At 52.6% G+C, this 14,163-nt stretch overlaps 1 protein-coding gene across 1 annotated transcript; it reads right to left on the bottom strand.

Annotated features, from left to right (window-relative positions):
- Positions 1-6,524: 6,524 nt before the first annotated feature.
- TEPP (testis, prostate and placenta expressed) lies at positions 6,525-12,035 on the bottom strand. Its single transcript, XM_049864511.1, has 7 exons — positions 11,813-12,035; positions 10,347-10,408; positions 9,904-10,078; positions 9,398-9,459; positions 9,126-9,190; positions 8,708-8,740; positions 6,525-7,502 (listed from the first exon to the last, which is right to left on the bottom strand). Exons 1-7 carry the CDS (start codon positions 12,033-12,035, stop codon positions 7,472-7,474), a joined length of 651 nt encoding a protein of 216 aa, XP_049720468.1. The 3' UTR covers positions 6,525-7,471.
- Positions 12,036-14,163: the final 2,128 nt, after the last annotated feature.

The following is a 14,163-nucleotide window of genomic DNA, read 5'->3' as shown; positions in this document are numbered from 1 at the left end:
AGGTAGCCAAAGGGCTTTCCCAGCAAGTGGACCGTCTGATGCTTTTTTTGAACTCCTGCTATGTGGTTGGCTCTGCTAGGCCTTACGGGGAGACTGCAGATGACCTTGCTCTCTGGGAGCCTGTACTCATGGACATGGTGGCAGTGGTGTTGTGTCATAGCTAAGAACACCACAGTCAGTAGGGTTAGGGTCATAGTTTTGAAGGACATCCCTGTCAGGTGGCCTAATATTGCTTCTGTTCAACCGCCTAGTTCACAGTGTAGCACCTGGGATCTTAAAAGCTAGCAAGCGGCCATCCAAGGTACGATTGGTCGTTATTCACCTGGAGCAGCAAAGGAAGAGAGAGAGTCAGGAACAGGAGGAGGAAACGGTGTACATATCTGGTTACTTCCATGAACAACTGCCTCCTTTGTCACGAGACCAGAAGAACTGGATGGTGCCCAACTACCATTACTGATTGTTTTGATCAAAGATTCTATAGAAGAATCCTGATTATTAATTGGAATAGAATTTCAAATTCTCAATGGAATCCAGACTTTCTGGGGCCACTGAGGCTCAATGAACCCCCAAAGCTATGGGTCTGAGATAATCTTTGAACTTTAAACCAAAACTCTCCCCTGAAGTTTTCTTTTAAGCCAAAAAATAGCTTAATTAGTAACATATGCCTGCCTTGAGCATTGTGCTTTTTATCTATGTGAGATCAAATTGACAACAGCAGCTCGAAAGCTTAGACGAGAAGTTTAGAGGGCAGTGAGTTTAATAAGTCAATGGTGATGGGACATTTTGGAGAAGGATGTCGAGAATGTTTGCACAACTTGAAGAATGTAATCAATGTCATTGAGTTGTACACGTGAAAACTGTTAAAATGGTATATGACTGTTTATATTTTCACCAAAAAAAAAAAAAAAGAGAGAGAGAACACCACAATCAGACCTGACTAGATTCTTACCTCTGCCACTCAGTGGCTCCAGGACCTTGGGCAGGTTGTTTTACCTCTCTGAGCCTCAATTTCCTCATCTATGAATGGAGCCAGTAATGGCACCTCACTCTATCCATGTGAGGTGTTTGGTACATTGTAGCCACTCAGACAAGGAAGAGCACTGAGAGTTCAGAGGAGAGAGTGAGCCAGCCCAGCCCTCCCATCTGAATGTCAACCCCTGTTCACAAGACCTTCCCATGCACCAGCTGGTCTGAGCCTCACACTGTCCCATGAGGTAGGCAGGGTAGGCCTGAATGTTCCCATGTACAGACCCTTGAGAGGTCCAGAGGCTGCCCAAAGCTGAACAGGTAATGATGAAAGTGGCATGGACTTTTGGGGGCTGGGTACCTACACACAGGTAGGGGATAGGCAGTGGGGCTGGGACAGCCCTGGGCTATGAAGGCCCCCAGCTCCAGCCATGGCGGCCTGGGGCTCTGGCTCTAAACCAGCCTCCACTGGCCAGGAAGCCAGGAACAATGGCCGGGACTGGTCCCGGCACCGGATCTGCCCAGGGGAGTAGGAAATCACTTCACCAGCAGGCAAAGGGGCAGCCAACCTGAGGGACAGAAACCACCGTGCTCCGTCTTCCTGTCTGTGCAGAGGCATCCCTAGGCAGAAGCCATTCTGGAAGGCCTCCTCTTAGTCTCCAGTCTCCATCCTGACCCCCAAGCCCCCACACCTCCTTCCCTCCTGTGGAGCAGGCCCCAGATGGGATCATGGCTACTCAGGCTGTGGAAATCCACTCAGGACCTCCCACCCCTCTCTGGAGCCATGCCTGACCACAATAAACTCTGTATCCCATCCTCAAGCCGGTAGTTTCTTTGTTCTTTGAAGGTCACGCCTCCGGGAAAAGCCTTGGCCATATTGATTTTGGCCAGTCTACAAAGATTTGGGCTCAGAAAGCTCTGTCCTCCTCAAGTCCCAAAAAGGAAGTCAAGGAGCGGGCTGGTGGGGAGGTATGGGGTCTCCCTGCCCACAGGGCTGTGTGTGTATGTGTGTGTCCATCCCCACCCTGAGTCTGCACCCCCGCCTTTAATGAGCACCTACTGTTTGCTGAAGCAAGAACTTCTCATGAAGCAGTTTTGAGGTTTTCATGAATCGAAGAGGTAGAGCCAAAAATGCTTAAAGGGCTGATACTTAGTACAAAATACTATGTGCTAGGGTACTCCCTGAACCTCAGACCACCCTGTCTCAGTTCATGCCCTCACCTCACCCCAGAACCTTCCCTCATTGCCAGCCCCAGGCCCCTGGTGGGCACTGGGAATTAGCAGTTCAAGGATCCGGGAGGCCCAGCAGCAGGGTCAGGATGTGTGCTTGGTATGTTACTTTGTAATAAACATGGCCATCACTTTGTAAAGGAGCCCTGATGCACCAGTTAAGCACTCTGGCACTAACCAAAAAGGTCAGCAGTTCAAACACACCCAGTGGCTCCATGGGAGGAAGACCTGACAATCTGGTCCCATAAAGATTACAGCCTGAAAAACCCTATGGGGCAGTTCTACTCTGTCACAGGGGGTCGCTATGAGTCGAAATCGACATCACTTTATAATCATTGTTTCCATTAGTCCAGATCAGTGTTAATGGGAGGCCCCAGGACCCATTCCTGAGCCCCAACCCAGTTCGAGGGAGAAGAGGAGCTGGTAAGCGCAATAGTTCCTGACAGCTCATGTCGGCCAAGGGGCCCCGAGTCAGTCCCCTGAAACAGCTGTGGTCCCTGTCCTCCTGGTCTTGGGGGAGGGCAGGGGGAGAAAAGAGGACTTGAGGAAGGCCTGCCGAGAAGAAAGGGGCGGGGAGGGGGAATTGGGTAGGAAGAAATGAGAAAAATGTTCCAGGTAGAAGGGAGGCTTTGAACAAAGGTTTGGGAGTGGACAAGAGCCTGGGGTGTTTGGGAGACAGCAAGACAGCTGCTGGTAGGTTTGTGTTTGGGTAAAGGGTAGAGGCTCAGGGCCAGGGAGTGGGTGGGGGACAGGCCAGGAAGGCATGGGAGCCACACAGAGGCCGGGCTGTCCCCAAGGTAGTGGCTGCAGGGAAGATTTCCGATGTAATCTGTTTGTGATGGACAAAGAGTCCCTGGAGGCTGAGTGAAGGCCTAGGCAGGGAAACCATAAGGTTGGATGGGAGTGAAGGGCTTCCTTCCAAATTTTGGCCTCTAGCCTTTGGCCTCTGGGTGGGATTCTCAACCTCAGGTTCTGCTGCTGTCAGCAGCTCTGAGGGAGCTTTCTGGTGAGATATCCTATCCTCCCTCTAAGCTCTGGCCAGATGCCCCCACCCCCAGGAAGTCCCCTCTGGTTTCCTCCCCACTCTTGGCTTGCATCTCTTTCACAGCAGGAGGCAGTAGAGTATGGTAGACATGCGTGAGCACAGGCCCAGAGTCAGGCAGGCTGGCTTCAATTCCCAGCTCTGCCAACTACCAGCTGTGTGATCTTGGGCCAGTCATTTGACCTCTCTGAGCCCATCTCAACATCTGTAAAATGGGTCTAAAATTACTCACCTCATGGGATGGCCTGCAAAGCGCTTAATACATTGCTCTGCACTTAAAAAATAGGGAGTGTGTACCAAACCAGCCTTGTTTATGCCCAACTACTCTGCAGTTCCTTTATTCTTAGGCTCACAGTTTTATGTTTATGAAGTCAGGATTAAATGTCCAGTTGATGGACAAAAATCTCTAATTAAACTGTGGGTGTATGTTACCATTCCTGGCATCTTGGGCTTGAGGAACAAGGTCCAGATGTGCCCACTTATCACCTTCTGCTTTTAGGTTTGAATCGCTGGGCCTGCCTGCTCTCCCACCAAACTGGAAGCACCTTGAAGGCAGGGACAGGTCGGCATCTTGTCGGTGTGTCTACCAGCCCCCAGCACAGGGTTCAGATGTCTGCTGGGTGGAATTCTGGGAAGGTCTTGCCCAGTCACTCAGTAGCCAGATCAGGGCTAGGAAAAGAACCCCAGGCTGTGGACCCCCTCTCCAGTGTCCCAGCGTGCTCTCTGGAGCTCTCTGGCCACCTCCAGTCCCATATTGGCCAGGACTCTAGCATCCCTGCTGTGCATCCTCCCGCAAACCCATTCTCTCTCTGGACTGTGATGTTGGAGGGGGCAGTCTAGGCTGCAGAATGAAGCTCTGACACCCCTGGAGGCCCTGCCAATGACTTTCCAAGGTTCCAGCCAGCCTGGGCTGCCTGCTGGGCTTGGAGGAAAGGGTTTCTTCCCTCAGGATGTGGTGGAAGAAGAGGCTCTGTGATCTGCTTTCCACTTCTTATCTGCTCCTCCCTGTGCTCCTGTCTCCTGCCCCCTTGTCAGCAGAGGCCCATCCCTGAGGACAGAGAAATGCAGGCCATGACCCTCATCTCTGTGTGAGGGCCACCACCCCTAAAAGAAGATAAAAACAGCCTCAGGTCTGTAAGGAAATGTCTTAGTCATCTAGTGCTGCTGTAACGGAAATACCGCAAGTGGATGGCTTTAACGAAGACATTTATTCTCTCACAGTCAAGGAGGCTAGAAGTCTGAATTCAGGGTGCAGCTCCAGGGGAAGGCTTTTTCTGCCTGTCAGCTCTTGGGGAAGGTCCTTGTCATCAATCTTCCCCTGGGTCTAGGAGCTTCTCAGTGCAGGGACCCCCCTGCCACCCTGGTCCAAAGGACACATTATGCCCCTGGTGCTCCTTTCTTGGTGGTAAGAGGTCCCCTTGTCTCTCTGCTAACTGCTAGATTCTTATATTTCAAAAGAGTTTGATTTAAGACACAACCTAATCTTGTAGATTGAGTCCTGCTTCCCTAACATAACTGCCTCTAATCCAGCCTCATTAACTTCATAGAGGTAGGATTTACAACACATAGGAAAATCACATCAGATGACAAAATGGTGGACAATCACACAATACTGGGAATCATGGACTAGCCAAGTTGACACACATTTTTGGGGGATGCAATCCATAACGGGCAGGCTCTGTCTGACATATCAAATAACACCACAACACCTCTCCTTGTTTATTATCCAAGATACAGCAGAAAGACCACCATTCTGGGAACAGATTTAGTCTACAAATATTGAGCACACACTATATGTGGGCACTGTGCCAAGTGCTAAGACTTGCTTTGAGTCCTGGATTCTGGCTCCTGCTTTGCCATCAACACTCTGGCATAAGGCTAGATAACTCCCTGATCTGGGCCTTTGTTTTCCTATCTGTGAAATGGAGTAGCATTGGTTCTGCTCACTTTCCATGGTGCTTATAAGGCCTGGAGGAGATAATGGATCACATGAGAATATGTTCTAAACAGTATAACTCAGAGTCTGAAAGTGAGAGTGCTGGTGCTAAATTTTTAAATTCCTTCCACCTGACACCCTGGCCTTGTTTGCAATAGGTGCCCAAACCAAAAAACCTAACCCACTGCCGTCGAATCGATTCCGACTCATAGCGACCCTATAGGACAGAGTGGAACTGCCCAATAGAGTTTCCAAGAGTGCCTGGTGGTTTCGAACTGCTGACCTCTTGGTTAGCAGCCGTAGAGCACCAAGAGGGTATAAACCAGGGTATCCTAACCTTTGTGGGCGCGGACTCTCTTGAGAGCCAGATGAAAGCCAAGAGCCTTTCCATAGAAAATGCACATGCAGGTGGACACATGCATGTGAAGCCATGGTGGCACAGTTGTTAAGAGCTCAGCTGCTAACCAAAAGGTTGGCAGTTTGAATCCACCAGCCACTCCTTGAAAACGCTATGAGGCAATTCTACTCTGTCCTATAGGCTCGCTATGAGTCGGAATCGCCTCCACGGCAATATGTTAAGTGGACACGTGGCTTTGCATATGATTCGAGGTGTTCCATGGGTCCTTCAGATCCCAGGAACAGAAGTCCTGTATAGTCAGTTGTTCAGTTTGGTGGCTATTTACCTGTCTGTTCTGCAGGCTGCCGGAAGATGGAGTAGGGATGGGGTATCAGGAAAGACCGGGAGCTAAGATCTGGCTGCCCTAACCATGCCCTAAGGAATGGAGATGCTCTCCTTAGCCCCTTTGGGTGGGGTTAGTCTGGAGCTGGCCCAGGAGCCCCCAGGGCTGTCATGCCTTCCTTTTGTAGGAGGCCCTTAGGGTTGGTAGTTTGGTGGGCAGAAGGCTAGTCTTGGAGCTGCATAGGTAGAGCAGACTTTTTTTTTTAATTTATTGTACTTTAAGTGAAAGTTTATAAATCAAGTCAGTCTCTCATACAAAAACTCATACACACGTTGCTATGTACTCCTAGCTGCTCTCCCCTTAATGAGATTCAACCAGCTCCTGTCCCCCTCTGCCTTCTCATTTCACCTCCAGACAGGAGCTGCCCACATAGTCTCATTGAGCCAAGAAGCTCACTTCTCACCAGTATCATTTTCTGTCTTTTTAAAGCCCAGTCCAATTCCTGTCTGAAGAGTTGGCTTCGGGAATGGTTCCAGTCTTGGGCTAACAGAGGGTCCGGGGACCACGACTTCCGGGGTCTCTCTAGTCTCATTCAGACCATTAAGTCTGGTCTTTTTACGAGAATTTGAGGTCTGCATCCCACTGTTCTCCTGCTCCATCAGGGATTCTCTGTTTTGTTCCCTGTCAGGGCAGTCATCGGTGGTAGCTGGGCACCATCTAGTTCTTCTGGTCTCAGGCTGATGTAGTCTCTGGTTTATGTGGCCCTTTCTGTCTCTTGGACTCATCTTTACCTTATGTCTTTGGTGTTCTTCATTCTTCTTTAGAGCAGACAACTTTTTGCTTAGATTATATGTTCATTGGCTGTGGCTTGGGGAGCAGGGAACTTTCTTCTCTGAATGGCCTTAGAGACCCCATCAAGGCTGATGCCTCTTTACCCTGCTGCTTCATGGGAAACAGAGCCAATAGGCCTGGCCAGCCCCTCAGAGTCTGCCTCCATCCCTTCAGGGAGACTCTGGGCCCTAGGGAGGCTCTCCAAAGCACACTAGTATGGTGAGCGCCTCAGAGAGAGGCATCTAAAAATCCATTTCTAACCCTCCTTTCTCCTTAGGGCCCAAATTCAGGGTCTGAGGTGGAGGAGGCTTGGGTGTGGGGCTGTGAGCAGGGGACAGGGACACAAGGAAAACCCACTCCCAGGCCTGCCCCTGTACCCCAGCCCTGGCTGGGCCTTGGGGCTCAGACCCTGACTCTCCACCTGGGGTCACCATATCTCCCTCCAGTCCCCCACCAGTCCTCCAGTAGTTGGGAGGGGAGGTAAGGGTCAAAGTTCTTCATCCAGAGGTCCTGACCTTCCCCAGCCCCCACAACACACATGCACGTGCGTGCGCGCGTGAGCGCACACACACACACACACACACACACACACACACACACACAGGCGCGCACACACAGAGACACACAGGGGTGGGCGGGTACCCCCCTCTGTGGGAGTATTAAGTTTATTTCTGGCCAGGCTGAACTGCTGGGGAGATGAATGGTGCTGCCGTATACCCTCTGTCCCACTGCCGGGCCTAAGGTGGCATGATCTGGCAGCCTGGGGGTTAGCCTCTTTTTCACAGATTAATGCCAGGGGGTCAGGTAGTTTACACGACTGTGGAGAGAAACAGAGGTGAGGTGGGGACTCCAGGGTATCCTGGGGGAAAATCAGGCTGTCCTTCCCTGGGCCTTCCCCCAAAGCCTACCTTCCTGCCCTTGAGGCTCTGACGACACAGCTTCCATCCAGGCTCTCTGAAGCTCAAGAGCCTTCGGTGGCTCCCTATTTACTTCCACCTGATTTTGGCTGCTCTGCTGGGTTTTCGTGTTACCCTCCCCCACCCCAGTTCTGGTTTGCCTCATTCTTTTCTCCCACTGATCCCCAACCATGAACTGCTTCCCTCATTTTTCAATCACTGAGTGAACCTACTGTCATGCATTATAAATAGTAAAAAAACAATCCCTCCCCTCAAAAAACCAGTGTTCCCATGAGTACGCATGCAGAGTGAGAAAGGCAAACTTCCCAGCAATAATTATAATGCAATAGTCTCAGTGCTATAAGACAGGGATAAATGTGGTGACCAGTTGCAGGGGGTGTGAACTGGGAGTTAGGGAGAAGAGACAGAGGGTCAGGGAGGACTTTAAGGAGGTTGGGACATCTGAGCTGGGCTTTGAAGAGTGAGTAGGAGTTTCCCAGGCAGAGAAGACAGGATCATCCAGGCACTAAAACAGCACAAAGCAAAGGTGTGGTGGAGTGCTTGGTTGTGCCTGATGGGTTGGGGCTAGAAAGATGGGAGCTGGCCAGTTAGGAAAATGAATATCTTGCACCACCCCCCATGCTCATTCTCATCAGCAAGCCTTTACTTGCAAGGTGACCCTGCCAGGAACACCAACCTCCTCCCTTATCACCTGTCCACATCCTGGGAGACATTTTTCAGCTCTTTTCGGCACCAGGTTTTTTTTGTGTGTGTGTGCTGGGTTTTTGTCACGTAGCTTGTATGTCTGTCTGTTCTTCTGGTCCCTGCTCTCCTCCCAAGTAACTCCCCCTCCTTTTGGCCTCTTCTGGGCCAAAGCAGGTGGGACGTGTATTGCTCTCCCTCACGCCCCTCAGTGGGGTGTTGCCTGCAAGGATCTCTCCGGAGGGAAGAGCTCCGTCTCCCCTGACATCACCCAGGACACTAGTCCTCGCGAGTCCCCGCCCCGGCCCCGTGGGGGGTCTGGGAATCTGCTGAGTCGGGGGATGGGGGGTGGGGGGAGGGGGGCTGATAAAGAGCGTAGAGGAGGCGTGGCCGGATGAGGGCGGGGACGGAGTCATTCCCATACCTGTAGTGGGAGCCGAAGCGTCGGAAAGCGTTGCTGGAAAAAAGAGGAGAATGAGCCGAGGTGGGGAGAGTGAGCCGAGGTGGGGAGAGGCGAGCCCAGGTGGGGAGAGGCGAGCCTCGCCGGGCTCCTCACTCCCGTCCCAGGAGTGCCCGCCCATCTCACCAGAAGGACTACACTGCACATTTGCCCCGCTTTAACGGAGTTCACCTGATCACTCCGAAAGGGTGACAAAAGTGTTCCGTTTGGTAGGAATTAAACATTTATTCATTCTGAAACTGCAATTTTCTGGCGGTGTATTGGAGCCGATCAATTTTCCCTCGCACATTTTCGAGGGCCACTAGGTGAGCACGGGGGAGAGCAGCCAAGACCTCCCCGCCCTCCTCTGGGTCTGGGATGCCGGGGCGTGTGGGGCACTCACAGGGAGTCGGCAGGCAGGGGCTTCTGTCCGTAGCGGTCCAGGCTGGGGTTCTGGTTGAGGCAGTACTGAGGCGCCAGAGGGATTTGGGGGAGGTCCGTGAGGCGGTGGGGCCGTAGGGGAGGGACGAGGACACCCCGCCTGCACCCCACACAGCTCCCCCTGCTGGAGACCTTGGTCCTGGGGATGCGAGACTCTGCTCTCGGCCTCTTGACCCGTGTCAACTGCTCCCCACCCGGGCCCTGAGGACCCGGTCAGCGCGCAGCCCTCCCTACCCGCCAGCTCTGGGTCACGTCCGGCTTCAAGTACCGCACTGCGTAGCCACTGAAGCTCTCGACTGCGGGGAGAGAAGTCCCTCTGCGTTCCCCAGGCCGCCCCCGGAAAGCCCCGCCCCCGACAAGCCCCGCCCCCGAACAAGCTCCGCCCCCAGAGTAAGCTCCGCCTCAACTGCCCCGCCCGACCAGCTCGCCTGCAGGCTTGGCTCCGCTGGTCCCAGAAAGAGTCCGGCCCCCAGCCTTGGCCCCGAGGACCCCCTCCGGCCTGGTGCGAGCCCCAGCTCTGCCCTCTCCCCAGGACAAGCCCGCCTCCACGGCCCTCAGCCGGTCTCAGTCCCGCCCGCAGTTCCTGCTCCAACTGCTCCCCGGCTCCCTCGCCCTGTCCCTGCCGGAGCCCGGCAGCCCTACAGGAACCTCGCCCTGCGCCCACGCCCCCTGCCGCTGCCCGCGGGCCCCGTAGTCGCGACAGCCCTGCCCTAGCTCATCTTCGCGCCCGGCAGACCGACCCCTCTTGTCCGGGCAGGGCAGCTTGAACTCGCCGGCCGATGACACGAAGTGGGACCAGTCCTCGATGGCGCGTGTGAAGCAGGGCCAGTCGACCCGGTTGATGCCTGGCGCGATGGGCGCCAGCTTCCCCGCGCGGTACCTGTCTTGGAGCTTCTGGCCGGTGGCGGTGATGTCCTGCCAGGGTGATGGGGGTCAGGGCCACCGCGGTAGATGTGGAAGTCTAGGGGGTCGTTCCTGACCACACCTTGGCCAGAGCTGACGCTTGGCCCATCTGACCGAGGGGACACCCGAGGCAGGGCCAGTGGTGGGCCGGGGTCACAAGCAGGCAGGTGAACTTAGATTCTCGAGCGTCTGTGCCAGAAGCAGAGCCCAGGACCCAATGGGCTGGGGGCTGGGGGCAGGCTGGGGCTTGTGTCCTCTCCCCTGAGCAAAGGACACTCACCAAGCACTGCAGGGGCTTGTTGGGGACGCCGAGGAGTGTAAAGTGGGCATTGTCAAACTCATCTGTAGAAAGAAGAGAAGAGGGGAATAGGGCCTTGTCCACCAGTGGTCACATGCCTGCACAGGGGAGGTTTGGACCACACTGTGCGTTAAAAATTTTTTGAAATATTTAACAGCTTTAAAAAATTGAAGTTAAAGTAGCATCCATATCTCACCCCTTACAATGGAAGAAACTCCAAACAGATCAAAGATTCAATGTAAGAAATGAAAGCATAAAAAGTGTACTAGAAGAAAACAGACAAATTCCTTCATAACTTTAGAGTGAGGAAGGCCTTGCTAATTCTAATTTAAAACCCAGAAGCCTTAAAGAAAAGATTGACAACTTTGACGACATAAAACAACACAACAGAAGTCAAAAGACAAATGGGAAAAATATGTTACAGATGAGGGGCAATTTCCCAATTATAGAAAGAGCTCCTAGAAATCAAGACCCTTCCCAAATGGGTAAACAACACGCCTGGGTGGTTTACACACAAATAAAAGAAATACAAACGGCTCCTAACCGTATGGAAAGACATTCAACCTCATTCATAGTAATAATACTGAATAAGATAAATCTATGTTTAAACTACATTAAGGTACAAATTTTTGCCTATCGGATTGGAAACAATGGAAAAGTTAGCGCAGTTATTGAGAAACAGGGTCTCTCATACCTTGCCTGATGGCGTATAAATTGGTTCCACCCTATGGAGGGCAATATGGCATTATCTAAGGAGCCCTGATGGTGCAGTAGTTAAGAGCTCGGCTGCAACCAAAAGGTTGGCGGTTCAAATTCACCAGCTGCTCCTTGGAAACCCTATGGGGCAAAGCTATTCTGTCCTATAGGGTTGCGATGAGTTGGAATCGACTCGACGGGTTTGGTTTTGGTTTTTTGGTAAGGGGCCCTGGTGGTACAAGCACTTAAGTGCTCAGCTGCTAACTGAAAGGTTAACAGTTTGAATCCACCAGCAGCTCTGCAGAAGAAAGACTTGGCAATCTGCTCCTGTAAAGATTTCATCCTAGAAAACCCTATGCGGGCAGTTCTGTTACATGGGGTGACTGGACTCCATGGCACCCAATAGCAATAATATCAGAATTATGAATACACATGCATTTTGACCCCACCCACAGCCCTACCTCTGGGAATTTACCCTACTTCATAGCTGCACAAGTAGGAAATAATGAGGGTAGAAGGTTACCCACTTTGGCATTGTTTGTAATAGCTCAGGCGGGCCAAGTGACTTGCTGGAAGTTTTCTGGGCTTCGAGTTGCAGAGCTGAGACTGGCCCCATCAACCCCTTGCCATGCCACTTATGGCTTTTTCCCTCCCAGACCTCTCCCCTTCTCACACTTATTCACCCCTTTGACAAAGGCCCGGAGGGTCTCCGGCGCCTGCGGCAGGCAGTGGGACAGCCGAGGTGGCCTGACCTTTGCGGCAGTAGGTGCTGGACTGACAGTGCTCATCGGAGAGGCAGGCCCTGACGGTGTCCATGTCCATGCGGCGCAGGGTGGGCAGGACCGGGTGGTAGAGCTGCTGCTTTACACCTGCCAGCATGTTGCGCTGCCGTTCAATGGGGAGCAGGATGGCCGGGGATGCGTACACGTGGGTGGAGCCATCGTCCCAGGGCACGAGGTCAATGATGCGGGCCATGGCTGGGGGCAGAGTGTACTGAGAGGCTCACCCTGGGCTCAGGCCAACCAGACACCCTTCCACCTGGGAACCTGACCTGGGCCAATGCCAGTTTACTTGGTGAACATTTATTGAGCACCTACTGTGTGCCAGGCCCTGTTCTTGGGGAACTCCCTGTGTGGTGACAGGGACATCCATATAACAGAAGGACCGACAGACACACACCCAGGATATGCTAAGGCCTGTGGTGGAGGTTGATGGAGGGTCTATGTGGGAGGTTGAAGGGGTTGGGGTTTGGGACAGTCAGAGAACAATCTAAAAGAGTATTTGTGTCTATACTTAAACTCCGAGCAGGAAGAGGCAGCAGCAGGCAGGTGCAGAATGTAGTCCAGTATGCCAGATGCTTTTGGGTGACTAATATGAACTTTTTGGCCCTAACTGTCTGGCCTTTGGAAACCCTGGTGGCATAGTGGTTAAGTGCTACGGCGGTTAACCAAGAGGTCAGCAGTTCGAATCCGCCAGGCGCACCTTGGGAACTCTATGGGGCAGTTCTACTCTGTCCCATAGGGTCGCTATGAGTTGGAATCGACTCAACGGCAGTGGGTTTGGTTTGGGTTTTGGTTGGGTCTGGCCTTTACCTAAAATTCTACAGGAAGACACAGAAAAGTTTTAAAGAAGGGGTGAGACAGGAGAGATTTGAACTAGAAAAACATTGCTAGTTACCAAGTTCCTCCCTTTAAAAAGCAGATATTCCTAGAAGCCTTTCAGTCATTTACATCTTAGTGAAAATTCGTTAATGCAAATTGCTTTCTTCCTGACCTGAGTTAGAGCCTCTGAGAGGCTGGAGGTGGGAGGTAGGTGGACAGAAGGAAGGAGGGACAGGGTAAGGCAAGGCGGCAAGGGGAAGCTACCTCAGGGGATGGGATTGCATGGGGGAGGAGCAGGGAAGTGGAGTACTGGGAGGAGGGAAGAGAGGGTTCCTTGGCTCTGACCAACCCTGATAGCAGCTACCTCATCAGTGAGGCACAGGACCTGGGTGCTCAGGCTTTTAAGGACTTCCTGCTCTTCTGACTACTCATTGGGGAAAAGAGCGAGGAAGTGAGGTGGGCCAGGCCCCAGTGCCTTATGGGATGGCAGGAGAATAAAGGAACATTCTGCAGAGACAATGCCCATTGCAGCCTGATTATGAGGGTACCTGCTCCTTGGCAACCCTGGCAACCACAGACTCTGAGGAGAAGAGTCTGCTCCCGGGCTTCTGTGCACTGGCCACTCCTTTTCAAACTCTGTGAAAGGCTCTATTTCCCAGGCCACAGTGAAGGCAGAGCATCTTGGGACAGGTCAGCCAGGGAGCTAGGTTGCCTGGAGGTGGCCATGCCAGGGCTGGCTGAGGATGGCTGCCTAGCCCATCTCAGGCTGTGCGATCCTGGGCTAGTTGCTGTCTCTCTCTGGGCTTCAGGGCTCCTATCTGTGTTGGTGAGGGCCCTAGGTCCTGCCATTAGGGGTATCTGTAAACTGGGAGGGGGCTCTCCCCTCCCCACCAAACTTCCTGGAAGAGGGCTAACCAGCCTTTGGATCTTCAGCGTCGGAGATTAGTGGCTACCAGTATTCAGGGTCACCGTAAGGGGATCAGGGAGACTAGCGACCTCAGCAGACCAGGGATTAGCAAATGATACTCCACCCCCAGCCCCCCAGGCCCCTGGATGTTCACATGCTGCCTCCCAGGAAAGAGTGCCTGAGCCCAGCACCCACAGCCCTGGGGCCTACCCACCATCCTGGTCACAGTATTAGAGATGGACCTCCAAGGGGAGGAAACCTGGGAGAGCCAAGCTTATTTGCATATATTGGCATGTGCTTTGCATCCACTTGCCCCTGGTGCTGACAGGTTCTGGGCCCTCCACTGTGACATACAGGTCAATTTTTTCTAATCCTGCTTTAAGTGAATGTTTACAAATCAAGTCAGTCTCTCATACAAAACCTTCTATACACTTACAGGTCAAATTTGATTCCCCAGTTGCTCCTCCTCCCATGTGCCATACAGCCCCCAGGGCAGCATCCCCAGGTCACAGAAAACTTTCCCAGAATCAACTCCACTCACCACCCCACCCCCAAATTATGTTTAACTCTATTATAAAGTTATAAAATATAACAA

This window comes from Elephas maximus, chromosome 21, assembly GCF_024166365.1.
Source record: "Elephas maximus indicus isolate mEleMax1 chromosome 21, mEleMax1 primary haplotype, whole genome shotgun sequence".
NCBI classification, from domain to species: Eukaryota; Metazoa; Chordata; class Mammalia; order Proboscidea; family Elephantidae; genus Elephas; species Elephas maximus.
The sequence above is the reverse complement of the archived record's forward strand: the minus strand, read 5'-3'. Positions and strand labels throughout refer to the sequence as shown.